General features: G+C 47.6%; 2 protein-coding genes and 1 non-coding gene across 5 annotated transcripts; 1 reads left to right on the top strand and 2 right to left on the bottom strand.

Moving 5' to 3' along the window:
- Window positions 1-7,343: 7,343 nt before the first annotated feature.
- Window positions 7,344-11,267, top strand: rfc4 (replication factor C (activator 1) 4). 2 transcript variants are annotated; one of them, XM_062450528.1, is made up of 11 exons: window positions 7,344-7,560; window positions 7,986-8,120; window positions 8,270-8,348; window positions 8,611-8,690; window positions 8,795-8,914; window positions 9,030-9,173; window positions 9,598-9,718; window positions 10,051-10,176; window positions 10,491-10,571; window positions 10,778-10,891; window positions 10,997-11,267. In XM_062450528.1, the coding sequence occupies exons 2-11, from the start codon at window positions 8,008-8,010 to the stop codon at window positions 11,087-11,089; spliced, it is 1,071 nt and encodes a 356-aa protein (XP_062306512.1). In that variant the 5' UTR covers window positions 7,344-7,560; window positions 7,986-8,007; the 3' UTR covers window positions 11,090-11,267. The 2 variants fall into 2 exon arrangements, with proteins under 2 accessions (XP_062306512.1, XP_062306511.1); XM_062450527.1 differs by having other exon boundaries at window positions 7,345-7,560; window positions 8,001-8,120; window positions 10,997-11,266.
- Window positions 11,268-11,283: 16 nt separating this feature from the next.
- Window positions 11,284-17,785, bottom strand: LOC134011087 (eukaryotic initiation factor 4A-II). 2 transcript variants are annotated; one of them, XM_062450529.1, is made up of 12 exons: window positions 17,726-17,785; window positions 17,485-17,539; window positions 16,821-16,878; window positions 16,042-16,174; window positions 15,539-15,678; window positions 14,643-14,811; window positions 13,874-13,983; window positions 13,575-13,718; window positions 13,089-13,226; window positions 12,493-12,582; window positions 12,138-12,217; window positions 11,284-12,038 (listed from the first exon to the last, which is right to left on the bottom strand). In XM_062450529.1, exons 2-12 carry the CDS (start codon window positions 17,511-17,513, stop codon window positions 11,894-11,896), a joined length of 1,236 nt encoding a protein of 411 aa, XP_062306513.1. In that variant the 5' UTR covers window positions 17,514-17,539; window positions 17,726-17,785; the 3' UTR covers window positions 11,284-11,893. The 2 variants fall into 2 exon arrangements, with proteins under 2 accessions (XP_062306513.1, XP_062306514.1); XM_062450530.1 differs by lacking the exons at window positions 16,042-16,174; window positions 16,821-16,878; window positions 17,485-17,539; window positions 17,726-17,785 and having other exon boundaries at window positions 14,643-14,857; window positions 15,469-15,551.
- On the bottom strand, window positions 15,880-15,954 carry LOC134011439 (small nucleolar RNA SNORD2). Its single transcript, XR_009928446.1, has one exon. It is a non-coding gene; the product is annotated as a small nucleolar RNA SNORD2 (small nucleolar RNA).
- Window positions 17,786-19,361: the final 1,576 nt, after the last annotated feature.

Consider the following 19,361-nt stretch of genomic DNA (forward strand, 5'->3'; position numbering starts at 1 on the left):
GAGCCTCCACGAAGGGAGCTCCAGCAACCCCCCTCATCACGAGGGGAACACGACACTAACAAAAGACGCAGTCGAAAAATGAAGAAAGGATACGGCAGTTTTGCCTTACAGGGATATTTTTCCCTGGTCCCACGCGAGTCATTTATCAAATTTGCTAATAAAATCCTGTTGTTTGTTCTCTATTTATTGAAAAATACTCTTTAGAGAATGGAGTTTGATCACGGAGTTTAGCTGAGAGACTGAAGCAGGAACACTCTGTTTTGTAGGCCTGATTAGCTATACTCATGAGATGGGTGGGGGGGGTTGAGTTAGATGTGAATTACTGTTATCGCGCCTCCTTGTCACAGAGAGGTTTTATTCCTGGCGCTAACAATGATATGTGGATGACTGCACAACCATCCCCCATCTCTCTCTCACACACACACCAACTTGTACCTATATACATGCAAACACACACACCATCAATGTAGGGTCGCAGCGTTCGTGCTCGACAGAGCACAGACCCGAAAACCACTTCTCAACCCTGTCCCGTTTCATGAGGATACTGTGCGATAATCAGAAAAGAAAGAAATAGAAATGTGTTGTTTTGTTGAGAGACTCTCAAAGCTGGAGTTGCGTATGGCCTGGCATGCCTCCAGTCCTCCACCCTCCAGGGGCTCCAAGCTTCACCCCAGGCAGGGAGACTCGACCCTGGGTAATGAGGACAGGATGACCATGTCAGGCCTGGCTTGCTCTGGATGTTTGAGACTGTACTTTATTGTCCTGTACTAGCTAGATACAGTTTGACAATATTAGAATCACAAATTTGGCCCGACACCTAAATTGACTTTTATTCCTCCTGGACCAATGTAGCTATTGTTCTATTGTGTTGTTATGAAGCAGTCAAGATCAACCCCTGTCTGTCTGTGTGTGTGTGTGTGTGTGTGTGTGTGTTAGCGTGTGTGATCTGTCCATATCCGTGTGTTTCGGTTTCGTGTGAAATGATGTGTGTGTGTGTGTGTGTGTGTGTGAGCGGCCTGTCCGTGTGTGTGTCCAAAAGAGCCTGAGTGAAAAGACAAACGTTTTCCGAAGGATGCAGAGAGCCCCCTTTTCACGTAAGTGAGACAGGAACAGGAAACAAAGAGAATACATCCTACGTCATAGCGGCGCGGCCCGGGGGTGTCTGGGTAAAAACAACACTGCCCTAGAGAAGCCCTGGAATGCTACACCAGGGAGGCTAAGGGCAATGCATCATGGGATGCCAGGGACTGGAACAACATGCCATGTGATTTGACGAGGACACAGCACGCTAGAAACAATGGCTGACGTCTATGCCACACAACCTAAAGCGGCCTGCAACCCTATAAAATACAGTTTCTTTTAAGGAAATACATTAAGCCCATGCAAATCTGCACTGTTCACATTTTGAAGGAAAGCGAGCGTTTTCATATTCGCCTGAGGGTGACCTCTCTTTCGTAAAAACATATGCACACACGTGCTTGCAGACAGACACATACACACACACACATACTGTCGTGAAATATAGTGACAGTGGTGTGTCCCTGAGCCAGCAGTGTATGTCGTGTGTTGTCGAACAACTCCACATCTGGGGAAAGAATGTTTAGCACCAAATGCCTCTGAAAGCCACACAATGTCCTCATTACTTTGACGTTTTAATGTCTTTACCAGCTCCCTGTCTGTCTTATGTATCCCCTTCCCATCCTATCAGCTGTGAACTGTGGCTACAGTTACTTCCTGTTTGATACTGGGAGGAGGTTGGGTTTCTCTGGTCTCCAGGGTGTTTATACACACACACACACACATAAACAACAACACACACACACAGACAAAAAACACACCCACGCACACCCACACACATGCATGCCCTTAAAGGCCAGGCCACCCTAATCCTCTTAGCATGATTAGCCACGAATGACTAGCCGCAGTCCACCGCGCACTGCTGTTCATCCTAGCTCCGCTAATTAGTGCTAACACTGAAGGGAAAACAGGTTGCTCTCCCTTCCATCGCCTTTTCAAGCCCTGTGTATGTTGAAGAAGTATTTTTCCTTATCCTTTCCTTATCCTAGGGGGAAGAAAAAAAACCCTACCAGCTCTTATAGGGTAAACAACAAGCCAGAAAAAGACAGAAGGGCTCGTCTACGAAGAGGAGTGGTTGCAGACAGGGATTACATTTACATTTAGCAGACGCTCTTATCCAGAGCGACTTACAGTAAGTACAGGGACATTCCCCCGAGGCAAGTGGGGTGAAGTGCCTTGCCCAAGGACACAACGTCAGTTGGCATGACCGGGAATCGAACTGGCAACCTTCGGATTACTAGCCCGATTCCCTCACCGCTCAGCCACCTGACTCCCATTGATTGAACCTTGAACCCCAGACCTCGAAGAGCAGGCTAATCACCTACAGCACTTCCACAAAGCCCGACACCTGTGCACGCGAGATCAAGTCCAACACACGGAACGGACCACATCTGCCGACAGATTAAAAGAACGTCCGTGAGGGGTTGCCAGGCGATATTTAGGCCAAGGATTTAGCCTGTCACACAAGTGTAGTTTCGAACCCTTTCCACCACACGGGGTCTCTTTGTCTCCCTGGAGAGACGCAGGGGGTGAGAGGGGAGGTGATGGGTGGGATTTCCTCTGTACACAGGAGCCATTGTGCTACTACACCATGCCTTGGTTACCACAGGCAACAAACGATGTCAACAAACCCCGGTGACCTTCCTTATGATTGACCCCTGGACAAAGAATTCCCTCAAGGTCAGTTTCCCTTCCACTCGTCTCTCCCCCTTTGAACCCCACTTTACTATGAGGGGTCTGTGTGCGACGAGCATATTGAAACCATTGTCTAAACACTGTTTCCCCCCAATTTTCCCCCTGATTTTCATCACGTCATATTAATAGGAGCCGTACAGCCCCTCGACTGTAAACGGAAAGAAATCTTCCCGTGGTGATGTCACGGCGCTTCCCTGCTTCCCGGTAGCAGGGACGTGGGCGGGGGGGGGGGGGGGGGGGAGATGGGGGAGGGCGGGAGGTTGTGGGGGGCTCTGGGATAAGCCGCTTAGGTAAGAAGAACTTCAAGGTTGGGAGGTTTCTCGACATGATTGTTGTCTAAAAAAGAGAGCGCGGGAGGGAAAAAGATAGGGGCGAGGGAGAGACGGAGAGAGAAAGGGAGAGAGAAAGGGAGAGAGAAAGGGAGAGAGAAAGGGAGAGAGAAAGGGAGAGAGAGAGGGAGAGAGAAAGGGAGAGAGAGAGGGAGAGAAAGGGAGAAAGGGAGAGAGGGAGAAGGAGGCAGAATGGGCAGCGGGCATTTGGTTTCCACAAGGGGGCATATTGCATATAGCTCTCAAACAGAAACTCATTGTTAAAATAATAGGGGGGGGGGGGGGGGGGTGCACAGGATTTAAATGACTTTGCCCGTAGATGCCCCCACCCCCTTAGAGCTGACCCTGAAAGAGAGAGGGGTGTGTCCTCTAGGAAACCAAAATAATACAATAACGATAAGGGAATACAACCCAGTGAGGCGTGCCGGACATTCTATGTATAGCGTTCAGCTCATTAACAACAACCTTCAATGGTCTAGGGCACAGTGGTAAAATCCAGTTCTCATTATGACCAATTAAATCTGACCATGAAAGCCACCTAGTCCAGCTTCCAGTCAGCGTGACAGTGATCATGATCCAATCATATGAATGGGATAATGGGAGGGACCTTTAGATGGGCCATCCTCTGCTCTGACACTGGAGTACCACTGTCTGTATATGTGTGTGTGTGTGTGTGTACAGGCGTGTGTGTAAGGCAGACTGCGAGTGGACAAGTGAGCACCCTGCTGGTGCAGAAGCGTTCTAACGACTTGGCCAAGGTGAGCCGTGAACGAGTGGGTGTGTGGGAGAGGGATGGGGAGAAGGAGAGAGAGAGAGAGAGAGAGAGAGAGAGAGAGAGAGAGAGAGAGACAAACGGAAAGACTGAAATGGAGTCTGAGAAGAGAGAGAGTTTTTGAGAGTGAGACCGAGAGACAAACGGAAATAACCACGTGTGAAAGAGAGTGTGAACGCAGGAGAGAGTGAGAGAAGGGGGATGTAGAGTGAGAGGGTGTTGTTTGAGGGTGCCGCCTATTAATCAATATTGGCCCAATGCATGGGAGGACGGCTAATCACGGTTTCTATGGAAACTGCCTGCACGGGGCCCCTCCCCCACTGCTGCTGAAATGCTGGAGACAGCAATGGAGGACGTTGCCGTGACAATCTCCAGCGTGGCACAATAACCTACTTCCTCCTGAGCTCTACTACACAGGAAGACCCGGATGCAGAATATGGGGAGAGAGAGAGAGAGTATAGAGAGAGAGAGAGAGAGAGAGAGAGAGAGAGAGAGAGAGAGAGAGAGAGAGAGAGAGAGAGAGAGAGAGAGAGGTCAAATAAGGGATGCACTATCACTTTTTAGTCGTACAGGGCTGAATACAGCATACCCTTCCATAACATGCTGAATGGTCATGAAACATTAATAACCCAAATTGGAGCAGAAAATCGTCTGGAGTGGCTATCGCACATGCCTGAAGGACAGGGCTATAGTGATATGGGACTGAACAACTACTATAATAACAAATTGCCTCTGTGGGTCAAATATATGCAAGGCACCAGTCAGATTAAATCCATAGTATGAACTATCCTCAATCCAAACTATTTATGTAGAACAGTATATTTTACATTACTCTCATTTGAGAATCTGGGTTGATTTAGTCTCAAGGTTTTTTTTTTTATACAATAATAAATAAATACACATTTGGAAATTTGTTGCTGATCAAGAAAATATCTATCTGTCACAGATTGCCTCAAACGAACATCACTTCATCTAATGACTTATCTGACCTTGGTCAACGTGGGCTTTTCCCTTACATTGCAGAAGACGGTATATCAGTGTGAATGGAAAACTACGTTGGGAATGAACCAGGTGAAAATGGGACATTTCCCCAACAGCAAGCATACATTACTATACAATACCAAGTCATTCCTGGGTACTCCCTGCCTGAACATCTCTACTACTACAGCACTGGTGACTGGAGCTGATACTAGGAGTGGGTGTGTACCCCCAGAGCAGGTGCTGGTATCCCATCCCTCCCATTTCCACATCTTTCACTCTCCATGCGGGTGTTGGTGATGGAAGGGATGGTGGTGGACAGGATGAGGATGAGGAGGACCGGAGAAGGGGCCACTCACCGACGTGCGCGACGACGCAGCCGGCACGCTGCTGGAGCTCCTGCACAGACATCTCGTCGTCCCGTAGCCAGCCGAGCATCTCAGAGGGTCGGCAGCATCCGCAGAGGCAGCGCTCCTCCTCTCTCCCTCTCTCTCTCTCTCTCTCTCTCTCTCTCTCTCTCTCTCCTCTCTCTCTCTCTCCCTCTCTCTCTCTCTCTCTCTCTCTCTCTCTCCCTCTCTCTCTCTCTCTCTCTCCCTCTCTCTCTCTCCCTCTCTCTCACGCTCTCTCTCTCCGCGCCTCCCCCTCCTCTCTCACCCTGTGTCTCTCTCTCGCGCGCGCACGACAGCGCTCTCCTCCTCGAGCCTCCTCTACCCGCTTTCTCCACTCCGCGTCTTCTCCTCTCCCTCGCCCCCTCTCCTCCTCCTCCTCCTCCCACTCCCTGGTTCTCTACCCGGCTTTTTCCCCACCCACCCACCTCTCCTCTCTCCTTCCCTCCACTTCTCCGGTCTCCCCGTCTCCTCTCCTCTCGTCTGTCCTCTTTAGTCTGGGCTCTCCAGGTGATCCTCTCACTCCCTTTCTTCTCTTTTCATCTCCTCCGTGACTCAGTGGAAGCTCCTTCTGTACACAAAGCCAGATGCCACTCCCTGTCAGCAGGAAGTAGCGTCTCAGTGATGCTCCCAGGGAAGGCGAAGCCCAAGTCAACCTCTCAGGATTATCCACATCCCCCCCAAAAAAATACCTCTTCACGTCTAAAACAAGCCCTAACCAAGCAGTCTAGTGCGTGATGGTTACTGTTGTTTTGTAAACAGATTCATCACACAGTATGTGAGCCTATCAGAGGGTTGCGTTGTTCTGGAGGCTGAAGCTTGTCTCGCTGTGATAATGGCTGAGTCAGGGAGTGGGCAGCCAATCAAAGAGCTACTACCTGCCATGGAGGAGAGTGAGGGATCCCTCACGGAAAACCTGGAGCCTGGAGTCCAAAGTTGATCGGAGTTATTTCCTGGAACTGTAGTTTGTGGTGTCAGGTGATTTCTGGTCAAAGGATGAAGGCATAATCCAAATTATTCCTGAATGGAACTGAATGGAATTGTAAACATTTGTATGATTTATATCAAATCTAGAGATGTAGGCATGCTGAAAAAGCAGGTTTACTACAGGAAACATTTACATGTATTTACTACTTTTTGGTCTTCCGAATATAGTTCATTCATAACATTTAATTTGATTTATTTATTAATCTGTAATTCAAATAAAACAACTACATGAAGAAACTGACGTATCAACTGGATTTCCACGGTTTTATTTAACTTATGATTAAACCATTTTTCTTTACTGTTGCCCCATCACAATTTGTTTTTGTCACAAAGATTAGATACAGTGATGGAGGGCAACAATCTCAGTGTGTTACTCTGCTCCACGTTTTGATGAGAGCAAAGATGCAAGGCGAGGGCTTTATCATCTTTCCGCACGGCATTGCCCTTGGGACTGGGGAGATTGCCTAGGAGACGGCCATTAGCAGCCAGTTATCCCCAGACAGCTGCGCCCATCACCGTGTACTCGAGGCAGGGCAACCATGCGTCATCAATGGCATGGCATGACAGCTGGTACTGAAGATAATCTAGAATACGTTGTGTTTAAAACTCAAAATAACCTGAGATAAAATCTATAACTCTTTCTTAGCTGAACAAATGTTCATATTTTATTTGTATGTCTACATATGGGTTCTGAATGTGCGATATTGTCAACATTACGTTACTATTATTATTTTAATCAAAACCCTAAAACGATTTTTCCCCTGGAAATAAAAGTAGCAAGAGATGTGTTGGCCTGTGCATTTTCATTTTATCGATTCAAGGAGACTGCATCATGTCACTCGTCTCTCTCCTCAAACTAACCACAGATAGGCTACACGGATAGATTAAAACCTTACATTGACTAAATATGGCTTATGTTCTAACAGGATATGCAAGCTAGTGAAACAAGAGAGGTGTTTGCTTATACATTATCAACTCACTAGCGTGAAGGTGAAGGATGTTGGCAGTCCGCCCGTAATTGGCCTCACACTCTTGCCCAGTAGACAGCGGTGTGTGCAATGAAGTTGGATGCAATCCACCACAATTAACTTGACTGAAGAAGAAGAAGGACTCCCATTGGAGGAAATAGGAAGTTGTAAACCGGAAGAAAGCATCTCCGCCGTGGCGGGAAAATGCTTGACACGGTTTGCTACAGTCGAAGCTCAACCAACAAACGTCAACACAAATTAATACAGTCAGGGTGGCAGGTTGTTAGCCGAGCTGCTATCAAGTAACGGACACAACGGTCTCAACACATATCTCGGGACGAATACGATTTGGATTTGAGCGACTGAAAGTACGTTTGTGGCGATATAGATTTTCTAGTTAGTACAAGGCTAGTAGTTTGCATACAGGAGGTAGCCTGCTTAGCACGTAGCTAGCTAGCTAGGACCAACTCTGCACTCGCTAGACGCAACTTGTAATTACTCGCTAGTAACTTGCGTAAAGAAAGCCTACTGTTAACCACCGGAATTATTAACCGCCAGCATAATCTTGCTACGAACGAATGTTTCACATAGTCACAGGACGACACAGACGAACATATCACCACAATGCTATGGACGTCAGGCACAACTGCTGTTCGTTTCGCATGGGTGTTCAGTAACTTCCAGTTTGCCATACTGGAATGGAATTTAGAGCCGACTGCAGTTATGTCAACTCAGAATCAGTGGAGTGCGTTGCCTATGATGAAAAGGTAAACGTGTGTGATATTATTGGTAGTTTTCCCCCTTTAAGATTGGCAATGCAGGCGTTTTTTAAAGGACCGTCTGGCCAGGTCCCCAGACCCCAGAAGGACAAGGGGGCTGGGAGCAGCGGAGAGAAGAAAGCGAAGGCTGTTCCCTGGGTGGAGAAATAGTGAGTACGAATTGAAACCTGGTACCAGCTGACGGGTATGATAGGGTTGGTTAACGTCAGTACTCCCAGCATGTGTTAGTTATAGACCAGACAGACAATTGGGGACTGCACCCACTGAAGTCTAAATGGAAAGTATTGCTGTTCCACAGCAGACCAAAGTGTGTGGATGATGTGGCCTTCCAAGAGGAGGTGGTGGCCGTGCTAAAGAAGTCTCTAGAAGGAGCTGATGTAAGTGTCCATATCAATATATGTGCTCCTATACCTCATCATTGGATAGAGGTGGTGCTACTGCAACACTCATCTCATCCTTTGTATTTTCCATCCCTCAATCCCTCCTTTGTTTGCTAACATGTCAGGTGTAAACGCTCATTCGTTCAAATATACGGCCAATATTTACATATTGGAAATGGACTTGGTCCAGTTTGCTTGGAATTAAATTGTTTCTTCCCTATGCATTCATATCCCTGATCTGATCCTGTGTTGCTTTTAGCTGCCCAACTTGTTGTTCTATGGGCCCCCTGGCACAGGAAAGACCTCCACCATCTTGGCCGCAGCCAGAGAGCTCTATGGGTGAGGCTCTCTCTCTCCTACTCTCTTTCTCTCTCACGCTCACTCATGCAGACACGCGCACACTGCGTGTCTGTAACAATGTCCTCTCCATCCCCGCCCGCCAGACCGGAGCTGTACAAACAGAGAGTCCTGGAGCTGAACGCCTCGGACGAGCGCGGGATCCAGGTGGTGAGAGAGAAGGTGAAGAGGTTCGCCCAGCTCACCGCGGCGGGGAAACGCACAGAGTAAGACCCTCCCCCTGTGCTTCGAAAACACACACGCACACACGGATGTGTGCCTGGCCGATCACGGTCAGACGCCTGTCGGGTGTTTGACGTCGTTTTCTTGTCGCCCCCCCAGCGGCAAGCCGTGCCCGCCGTTCAAGATCATCATCCTGGACGAGGCGGACTCGATGACGGGCCCCGCCCAGGCCGCCCTCAGGCGCACCATGGAGAAGGAGTCCCGCACGACGCGCTTCTGTCTCATCTGCAACTACGTCAGCAGGTAGAGAGGACGGAGGGAGACGGGGTATCGCCGAGGTGCAGCAGGGAGGGAGGGGGGGAGGGAGGGAGGGGGGGTGGACAGACGGGGGAGGGAGGGTATCAACTATGTCAGTCAACTATGGAGTCAGATGGCTGAGCGGTGAGGGAGTCGGGCTAGTAATCTGAAGGTTGCCAGTTCGATTCCCCGCCGTGCAAAAATGACATTGTGTCCTTGGGCAAGGCACTTCACCCTACTTGCTTCGGGGGGAATGTCCCTGTAAGTCGAGGAAGGAAGACGGGCAGATCAGTAGGACAGCCTCTCATATTCACCTAGAACACCCCGCCCCTTTTTCTCTTTCTTGAATCCGTGCTAGTCCAGATATACTACTATCATACTACTCTCTAGAGACTGAATCATTGTGTTTTTGTCGCCTGGTTTTCGTCAGAATTATCGAGCCCCTGACATCCAGATGTTCCAAGTTCCGCTTCAAACCCCTGGACAACCAGATCCAGGAGGAGCGTCTGCTGGACATCTGCAAGAAGGAGGACTTGAAATACTCGCCCGAGGTACGGTCCCCTCGCCAGTCATGTGCCCTCAGCCCTGGAGACCTGCATGTCACACAGAAGGTTTATGGGCTTGTTCGAACATGACAGATGTTCACCTCAGGATCCCTGGATGTCCTTTGGTGAAGTCAGGCCATACAGAAGACATCACTCATCTTTTGATCACCAGATTCTGTATTTGACCCCTTTGCGATCACTGTTAAATCCATCAATTCTGTACCGGTTACAGTTCAAGCTTCGGCCTTCGCTTACAACCTGTGCCAACCTCTAATCGCGTACGACACAGAACCGTGGCCGACCGAACCATAACCCCTCAGGCCCTGTGTCCCCCCCAGGCCATTGCAGCCTTGGTGAAGGTGTCGGAGGGAGACCTGAGGAAAGCCATCACCTTCCTCCAGAGCGCCGCCAGACTCAACGTGGACAAGGAGATCTCTGAGAAGGCCATCGTCGAGATTGCCGGGGTGAGTCCGTCTTCTCGTGAACGGCTGTTGTCGTTGCCGGGCGACGCATCCTCACTGCAACACTAGTGCTGTTGGCCAAAGCCGACTCCTTTTAGAGATATGAAGGGGAGTGTATTATTTCGACAGTAAACACTACCCAGTCAACCAAAACCTCAGAAAGAGGACTAAGTGTGTATACCGGAACATTCCCTGCCTTAGAATCACAGCAGACATGTCCACAAACTCTTGTGTCGAGGCATCTTCAATGGTAACTGGATTAAAGCATGGTTTGGCTTTCGTGGATTCTAATGCAGGATGTTGTGGTTCTCTGTAAGGTTGTTCCTGAAAAGATCATCCAGGGGCTGCTGCAGATCTGCTACAAAGGCACGTTTGAGAAGCTAGAGGTGGCTGTTCGGGTAGGTCGACGTCCCCCCTCCGAAATGTTCTAATCTGACCTCGTCGATCCATCCCCGCTGTTATCGTCGCCGTTTGCAGGCTACAACTCAAAAGCTGCAAAGGTTCAGTAAGCAGTCGTCCAGCAACTCCCTCAACTGGACGTGAGGTGTGAAGGTGCGGCCGTGGCCCTGAGAGGTTAATCACCTGTCAACCCTCCCTCTTTCAGGACGTGATAGACGAGGGCTACGCTGCCACAGTCATCCTCGGCCAGCTGCATGAGACCGTCATCGAGGACGACCTGAACGACAAACAGAAGTCCGCCATCGCAGAGAAGATGGCGGTAAGCGACAGTGTTTATAGTCTATTAGTGGAGACACCACAGGATTCTACAATTTTTTTTTCAATCAAGCCGTTTGTTCATGTTTCTTTTTAATGCATCTTTCAGGAGGTTGACAAGTGTCTCGTTGATGGGGCGGATGAATACCTACAAATACTGAGTCTGTGTTCGGTCATCCTGCAGCAGTCTTCTCAGAACTGACCAAACTACCTCCCCTCCTCCCACTCACTATCCATTCCTCTGCATGTACTCAGTTACAAAAAATGTACAGAAAAGTTTGTAAGTTTAGATTGTAATAAAATTACAATTGTTTTTTCTATCTCGTCACCTTACTGGAATATTTTTATTTATTTGGTAAAATATGCCCTTCATCCCACTGAATCAATAAGAACACGTTTTAACATATAACTTTTTATTTTTAAACGGGTCAAGAACAATTCAAGAACAATTCAAAGTGTTTATACTACAGCCCCCTTCTATGAGAAAAAGTGGGTCTTTGAATTTAAAAAAGCGTGATTAAATACGTTAAATACACTGCACAAGTCACCTAGATATAGCTTAATTTAAGAGACTATATCATCCACCTCAAACCTCTGCATAACCTCACATATGTCACCTTCACATAGTTAGAAGACTTGAGACAACACTTATAGTTTTTAGTCCACAAGTAAACGATTAAACGATAGAGGATGTCTACTACACGCACTGTTATTGGTCTAGGAAAAGGAAGTCTAAAAGAGAACCACTTTGAAGACGCCATCGTGTCTTCGAACACCCACCCCTGCGCTCGACCTGTTGGGGAAGACAACCGCTCCTACGAGAGCCTGCGACCGCAGTCGCCGCCTCGCTTTGAGAATATCTGGATTTCTGATCCTCTTTCAGCATTAGACACAAAGATAGATTCGATATATTTCGGATAAAAGGACCGCAATGCACCCGTTTGGTTCTGCCACAGCGAGCGCCGCAAACAGAAAATCATAAGAGTAACCCAGCCGCGTGTCAATTCTAGATCAGGTCAGCCACGTTCATCGGCATCTCGTCAACGGTCGTGTTGTAAAAAGTTTCAATGTCGCGAAGGATCCTCTTGTCGTCCTCATTAACAAAGTTGATGGCCACGCCTTTTCTGCCGAATCGGCCGCCGCGCCCAATCCTGTCGAAAGACGGGGGGGGGGGGGGGAAACGCCACCATGTTACCAAACAAAAGACGGTCAAAGTTGTTTATTGTCTGTTTCAAACCCGAGTGTTAAACCTGTGGATGTAATTCTCCCGGTTGGTGGGCAGATCGTAGTTGATAACCAGAGACACCTGCTGCACGTCAATGCCACGGGCCTACAAACAAACAAACACACACACACACACACACACACACACACACCTTCTCAGCCCTCATGCAACATACATAATTCAGTGCACGTGAAATCTGAAAGCTCAGCCTTGTCATTTGAAGCCACGCTACCCTACAATGTAAGGCCAACTCAAAAGGATTTAATAAAAGGCTGCGATTAGTCAAAGGAAGCTTATTTAGGGGGGAGTGTTATCTAAAGCGGACCACTACTGCTCCATCACAGCAGGGGCTCCTTGTACGTAAGGAGAGGTTTCGTTACCAGAAGGTCGGTGGTGATCAGAACTCGGCTGGATCCTGAACGGAACTCTCTCATGATGACGTCTCTCTCCTTCTGGTCCATGTCTCCATGCTGACACGACAAGGAGAACTTGGATTTAGCATTCAGCAGTTTGGATCAACGAGTCAGGTGAAACTGGATCTCCTTAAAGGCACACAATCTCATCTGGTACAGGTAGCCAGCCAGGAGGTCGAGAGGATGTTTATAGATGCACTGATCATGTTATAGGTGTGCAAGAACACCTGCTGGTGACGTTTCTGATCAGTACTGAGATGGGAGGCACAGAGATCTACACGCCACATATCTATTCAAAAGTTAGGGACAGCAATGTATTTTGTTAATATGACACATTGCATCCATTTGATTTTCTTCCAACTGCATGTGCCGTGTGACTATCTCGGTCCAATCGCGATCGAGTGATCACGCCTGAGGTGAAAGTTGGCCTAGTTTAATCAGCTGGATATGCACGTTCTCTTTTGCGGTCCAAATAGTTGCTGATATATACGAAAAACCCCAGAAATGTTTCCCAAAAATCCCCCCCCCACACCCAAGTGAGGAGTGTGAGGGTCCTCTCTCACCAGGGCGGACACGGTGAAGTCGCGGGCGTGCATCTTCTCGGTGAGCCAGTCCACCTTCCTCCTGGTGTTGAGGAAGATGACAGCCTGGGTGATGGTCAGGGTCTCGTACAGGTCGCACAGCGTGTCCAGCTTCCACTCCTGCCGACCACAGCGAGGGAGAGAGGGAGGGGGAGAGCGAAGGGTGAGACTAGAGCGGAGGGAAAACGGATCCGGTTTCAGTTGACTGGGGCGGGGTGCGTTTCGTTTCACGGCATGCGCTACCTTTCTGCCTCATCAGAATCGGTTTTTATTGCCATGCGAGTTAACACAAACACAGAATTTACTGTGGCAGGAAGGTGCATACAATGAACATACACGTATCTTAATAAATAAGATAAAAAAGTTGAAAAAGCAGAATGTATAAATACAATTTACAAGTCTTTCCTTCACTAATCAGAGACAGCTTGAAACCACACGGCCCCGACCCTGATCACCATCTAACCGTACCTCTCTCTCCACGTTGATGTAGAACTGGCGGATGCCCTCCAGGGTCAGCTCCTCCTTCTTCACCAGGATCTGGATGGGGTCCCGCATGAACTTCTTGGTGACCTCCAGCACCTCGACAGGCATGGTGGCCGACAGCAGCACCACCTGGTGGGCGCACGCGCACGGTCAACAACAATGCATCAACACGGAGGGAAACCGAAAAGGTTGGCTGCAACCATAGATGTTGCTTGTGGAAATAAAAACCCATAGGCAAATACATTTAAAAAAATATAATAATAATAAAAATATTAAAAACTCACTTGGATGTTCGTGCTTAATTTTTGAAATATCTCGTAGATCTGATCCTTGAATCCTCGACTCAGCATTTCATCGGCTTCGTCCAAGACGAACATCTTGATGGCCTTAGGAGCTGGGCGGAACAAGAGGAGCAGCTTCACCCAAATGCCCAATCACTGTGCATGTTGTTTTACACACAGATATTGCCACAAACTGGCCCTTAGAAACAAGAGTCCTCCATTGAAAGCCCAGACCCAGTTCAAAACCTATCCCCTGAAGAGCCAGACATAAAAAAGACCCATTTGACTCGTAAAAAATTCAGGCCAAGCCTCCATAACATCCATTCTTTACCATAAGAAGGACGTTTGAATAAATTATGCAAAAATAATATAAGACGTCATCCCGTTCTTTATCAATTTTTCAAAAGTGTCTTGATTTTCAATTATACAGAATATAATGACAAACATTTCAATACATTTTAGCATCAGTAAATGTAGTGTTCCTGCATTTATCTTACCAATACAGAATAATCTAATACTGGGTGCAGAGTCCAGGACTTCGACCCTCCCAACCCTAACCTTGTGGAGGTAGTTTTGTGATCAAGGCCAGGAGATTACGACTCCATCTAGGATTAAATCAGTCTGCCCCAGTGAACAGCTAAACAGACCTTGCAGCACCTGAAGAGGAACTTCTTCCGACAACGACACAGAAGGAATTCCTACAACGGCCGTTCTAGCGGCTTAGGACCGTGTATTGGAGTCGCTCGGTCGCTCGGCGGAGGCAGGAACTCACACAGATATCTGCGGTTCATCATGTCGAAGACGCGTCCGGGCGTGCCCACCACGATGTGCGGGGCCTCGGCCTCCAGCTTCTTCATCTCGTTGTGGACGTTGGTGCCTCCGATGCAGGCGTGGCAGGCCGCGCCCATGTAGTCCCCCAGGGCCAGGATCACCTTCTGGATCTGGCGCGAGCAAAGCAGCCAGGTCACGGGTGGAACATGGGGGGTCCTGTGTAAAACCGCCGATCCCACATAACCTCCCATATATTTATACATGATCCCATATACAATCTGTGATTTTCCAGTTCTAGGGCCGGGGCTGTGCCGTGTACTGCAAAAGAATCCTAACTTGGAATTCTGGATCATTAAATGCCGTTTTTGTGCAAACGGATGCACCTGGAAGGTACCGGAAGGCATCCAACTCATGTGTACCCTGGAAGTTACTTCACACAGAATGTACGTGACGTTTTAGCCAGGAATATGCAGGATGAAGCGGTTGGCGGCAGGTGGCTCCTCAAAGCTCCTCGAGTCATTATGCATGGGTATGGGTAAGTATGGGTTGGAATACTTGCCCTGGGCCTGCACATTACATTCACTAATGCTCATACAGATTAAGCAACCAGTGATGAGTTGAATAAGAAAACAGATGCTGAAAGGGAATCATGTGGTTTTAGAGCGGAGCTGTTTGTGTGGGAGAGATACAAGACCGAACCGCCGTGTCAATCGTGCAACCAAGGCAGTTTTAATTTACCCCCAAAAATGTTTAGAAAAACACTAACCAGTGCCAGAGATCACCACTAAAGCGTTTTGGGGGGGGGGGGGGGGAGAAATTGAAGATACCTTTTTGTTGGGGTATTATGCTGCCGTGGTTGACACCTAGTTAAACTAGGACCCCTCGGTTTCAGCATACCTGCTGAGCCAGCTCTCTGGTGGGGGCCAGCACCAGAGCCTGGGTCTCCTTCTGCCCCAAGTCCAGCTTCTGCAGGATGGAGATGGCGAACGTGGCCGTCTTCCCCGTCCCCGACTGGGCCTGCGCAATGACGTCAAAGCCTGGAAAACGAGGGGGGGGGGGGATTTGACAACATTGGGTAGAAAGTTTGAGGGCAAACGATAGAGCTGGCTTTTGGGCCGCCACAAGTGGGGGTGGGGGGGAATCCAAAGTCGTGCGAGAAAATACAGGGGGAGGGTTTATGAGGAAACGCCTGCTTCCTGTTAAGTCTTTGCTATTCTATCTACTACGATCTCTAAGCTGAGTGATCAGAAGAGCACATAATTGTCTCCATTCGAGAGGTCAGTCCCGAAAGATGGTACGCCATCATTTCGCTCAGTAGCCTAGTGATCATGAAACCGACTGGGGAGATGCACTCGAATGCTTACAGGTATGTTCTGTACACGGTTACGTGTTTCATGTACCTTTAATGCAGGGGATGATGGCTCTCTGCTGGATGGCAGACGGCTTCTCAAACCCGTAGGCGTAGATCCCCCGCAGGAGCAGCTCCTTCAGGGCCATATCATCAAAGTTGTCTGTGATCTCATTCCAGTTGCTCTGAAACGACACGGCCCAGAGACGTCGGGTCACGGTCAGTGTCCATCCGCGACACACCCTAGGTCCTGACCGTGTAAACCCTGCCTCGTTTGTGGTAGGTTTAGGAACTGCTTTTCCCTCCATTGCTTTATGGGATTGATGCATATTACAACATTTCGTTACACCTGTGTGTGAAAATGGACACAACTACTGTTGTGGAATGCAAATAGTAGTTATCTGACCAACTACTATAGGTTTAACTGAAACTCAAACAACAAGCAATGTTGAATTTGAAACACAGAACTCGGCAGGTTTCGTTTCGGTGTCGGCTATCGTTCCGGTTCGGAGGAGACAGACGAAGGAAGAACACACCTTCTTCCCCCCCCTCTCACTGACAATGTGCCACCGTAATACACACCTAATCTACCTGTCACCCCTACGCGCGCTCTGCTTTTGTGTCCCTCCCCCCTCCCCTTCTTGTGAGGATCTGCTGATGCCTGTGCAACCTGGCAGGGAACCTTGAGTACTCACCGGCAGAATCTACTGCCTGGATACCAGTGGCAAGCAACTGTTTTGATACCTGTTATGTGCTACCTGTATTCCTGTTATGTTCTGAAGTACATGAGTCTGTCAGTCTAAACTGTCACCAAGGCCCAGGCCCACTCACCTCAATGACACCATCTGGCTCCATTCCATCAGGCCCCCCATGGTCTCTGTCTCTAGAGCTGAGGGTAAAACTAGAAGATTAGTCTCTCGCATTGAACTAATGGGAGACAGAAGTCTCGTTTTGTGTCATGTTACATAAGTTTCAATACATTAGTTGTGTGTAGACATTCACATACAAGGATAGCAGTGAAAACATGACATGGGCGAACACAAAGTCCAATGCAGAACTTGTACAACAACAGCAGATGCAATGGTGCTTGAAGGCAAGTTGGTACAACAAGATCTTCGCTGAATACCACTGACAAGTTTGTTCCTAGTGTGGAATGAACGACACACAAAACAAGCTGATGCAGAACTACAGCCTCCATTGGGAACATGAACAGAGGAACGTCAGATAGGGTTCCCATTATAGTGACAGCTAGCTAGTGATGCATGTTTTTTTATGGAAGTAGCAATCCAGCTGGCTAAATAAGGACCAGAGGACACACTAGCATCCTCTGTCGCATCAGGCTTGATAGCTAGCCAACTATTTCTAAAGAACAGCAACCTTCTTGCATAGATTGTTTATTACATGCAGACATATATTCCATGCAATTAAATCGGACCATGACAGCAGTTATTGTTAAAACTGGCAAGCCATACACAAGTACACAAGTAATTTTTACCTATTGTAGTCCGCAGAATCGCTTGACATATTCCTACCGAAGCTTCAAGGTTTTTCTGAAAGGAAATGGATTTATCACGCAGACAGTTTCGAGCTGGCTGGAACTACTACTTCCGGTGACTGATTCTGAATGGAACACATAATCGCAATAAACGACAAATAATTTGGTATTTGTCCATTAATGTACACCGTGTATAGTTCACCTGAAAATAGCATCGAAGGAAAACGATTTGACAACGTACCAAATGTTTAGATTTCCGACGCCATGTACTACCTACTGTTTCGGAGGGATATTGCAGTAAACTGGAGAGGAGATGGACATTTTTGTGACGGGGTTTCTCCAAATCCATACCAGGGGCATAAGCGGCTACTCTAGAAGTCCATCAAAATACATACAACAAACGCTCTGGATGCTCTGTTTGGTCAACTTTTATAGCGATCAGTTTCACTGCCTTATATGTAAAACAAATAAAATATCGTCTAAAAACCAAGGAAGATAAAATAACTATTACAAATAAATGTATAAACATATTGTAAATAAATACTTTATTTACATCTATAACTGACAGAAGGTAGATAGGTTCAATAATGTGGTTTTGACAGAGCAGCTACAGTGCAGTATAACTTCGAGCGTCTGATGTGAGCAACACTGACCTACTATCTGTCCAATAGTGTTTTACAACATATGTACAGTCATTGACCTAATTTCCCTCTCTCTTTCTTTCTGTGTCACTGTTTGTCATAGTTTGCATGCTTTCGTTTTTCAGTGGCTCCTGCGATGAGTATACTCATCGCAGGAGTGGCTGTGGCCAGTCCTCGTTTGTCAACCGTTGACAAATGAGGACTGGCCACAGCCTCGTTCATAGAGACATGGCAAGGCTGCCGTTGTTGATGAGTCCTGCCTGTCTCCTCCAACCATTTGGACTTGACAGAGATTCTGTCAAATCTCACAGACATTGTGTAGAATGCAGCTGACTTGAATAATGGTGAGAATGACATGGATGACACTACAGTTTAACGACGCTGACAGCACGAATATGTAGTTGTGCATGGTGTCAGATGTCACAAAAATCATCAAGCACAATTTACATTGACAAGGTCATTATGAATTTGTACACGCACTACAGGCGTTTTGCGATAACAATTTTTTTAAATCAACATGGTTGGATGGATTATGGGACATAAGGATTGTGGGCTACAACTGCTCTTTATCATATAAACTGCATGGACGATAATATGTGGACACCGTTCGACAAATGGACATCGGTTTGTGGAACCTGGGCTGTCTGCATCTTCTCTGTGTCTGAATCCAGTGGGGCACAGACATTGCTGTGTGTGGGTCTCCATAGACTGTATTGACGCAGTGGTACTGGTGGAGGTGGCCTCATAGTACCGTGATGAGGATGGAGACATGCAGAAAGTGTTCATGTGACATAAAGGCTCCTTATTAGGCAGGCTACTGGGCTGCCCACAGTTACTTGGAGCAGAATAAGTGCTGCCAGCACATGGCCAGTAACTAGGGGCCACCTATTTGCCATTGAGCAAAAACCAATGGGCCCAGTGCATGTTAACTTGGCAGACATTACTGTACAGTGCCAACCTCGGTTTGATGGATCTCTCTCTACTGCATGATCCTGTTTTGATAACTATTTAGCTCTTTATCTATTTCTTTATGAACTGAATTATATATCCAATACATATAATTTATAATAATATCAATAGTTGACTAACGATCTAACATTATTGATTGCACTGCAATCAACTACAAGAGAAAAACTACTTGTTTTAGGTCTCTGCTTCCCGCCGTTTCCTTGGCAACACGATATGGCATTTCTGTGTTATGATTTGATCAAGTCACGTCTGGTAAGTACGTCAGAG

Source organism: Osmerus eperlanus, chromosome 24 (genome assembly GCF_963692335.1).
Source record: "Osmerus eperlanus chromosome 24, fOsmEpe2.1, whole genome shotgun sequence".
NCBI lineage: Eukaryota > Metazoa > Chordata > Actinopteri > Osmeriformes > Osmeridae > Osmerus > Osmerus eperlanus.

What these genes read in the sequence shown, in the direction of transcription:
- rfc4 (XM_062450528.1), top strand. Translation starts at nt 8,008, where the DNA reads ATGCAGGCGTTTTTTAAAGGACCGTCTGGCCAGGTCCCCAGACCCCAG. An exon ending in GCGGCGGGGAAACGCACAGA is followed by an intron (nt 8,915 to 9,029) that starts GTAAGACCCTCC and finishes TCGCCCCCCCAG; the next exon opens with CGGCAAGCCGTGCCCGCCGT. An exon ending in ATCTGCAACTACGTCAGCAG is followed by an intron (nt 9,174 to 9,597) that starts GTAGAGAGGACG and finishes GGTTTTCGTCAG; the next exon opens with AATTATCGAGCCCCTGACAT.
- LOC134011087 (XM_062450529.1), bottom strand. Translation starts at nt 17,513, where the DNA reads ATGTCAAGCGATTCTGCGGACTACAATAG. An exon ending in CATCATCCCCTGCATTAAAG is followed by an intron (nt 15,679 to 16,041) that starts GTACATGAAACA and finishes CTCGTTTTCCAG; the next exon opens with GCTTTGACGTCATTGCGCAG. An exon ending in TGATCACCACCGACCTTCTG is followed by an intron (nt 12,218 to 12,492) that starts GTAACGAAACCT and finishes GTTTGTTTGTAG; the next exon opens with GCCCGTGGCATTGACGTGCA.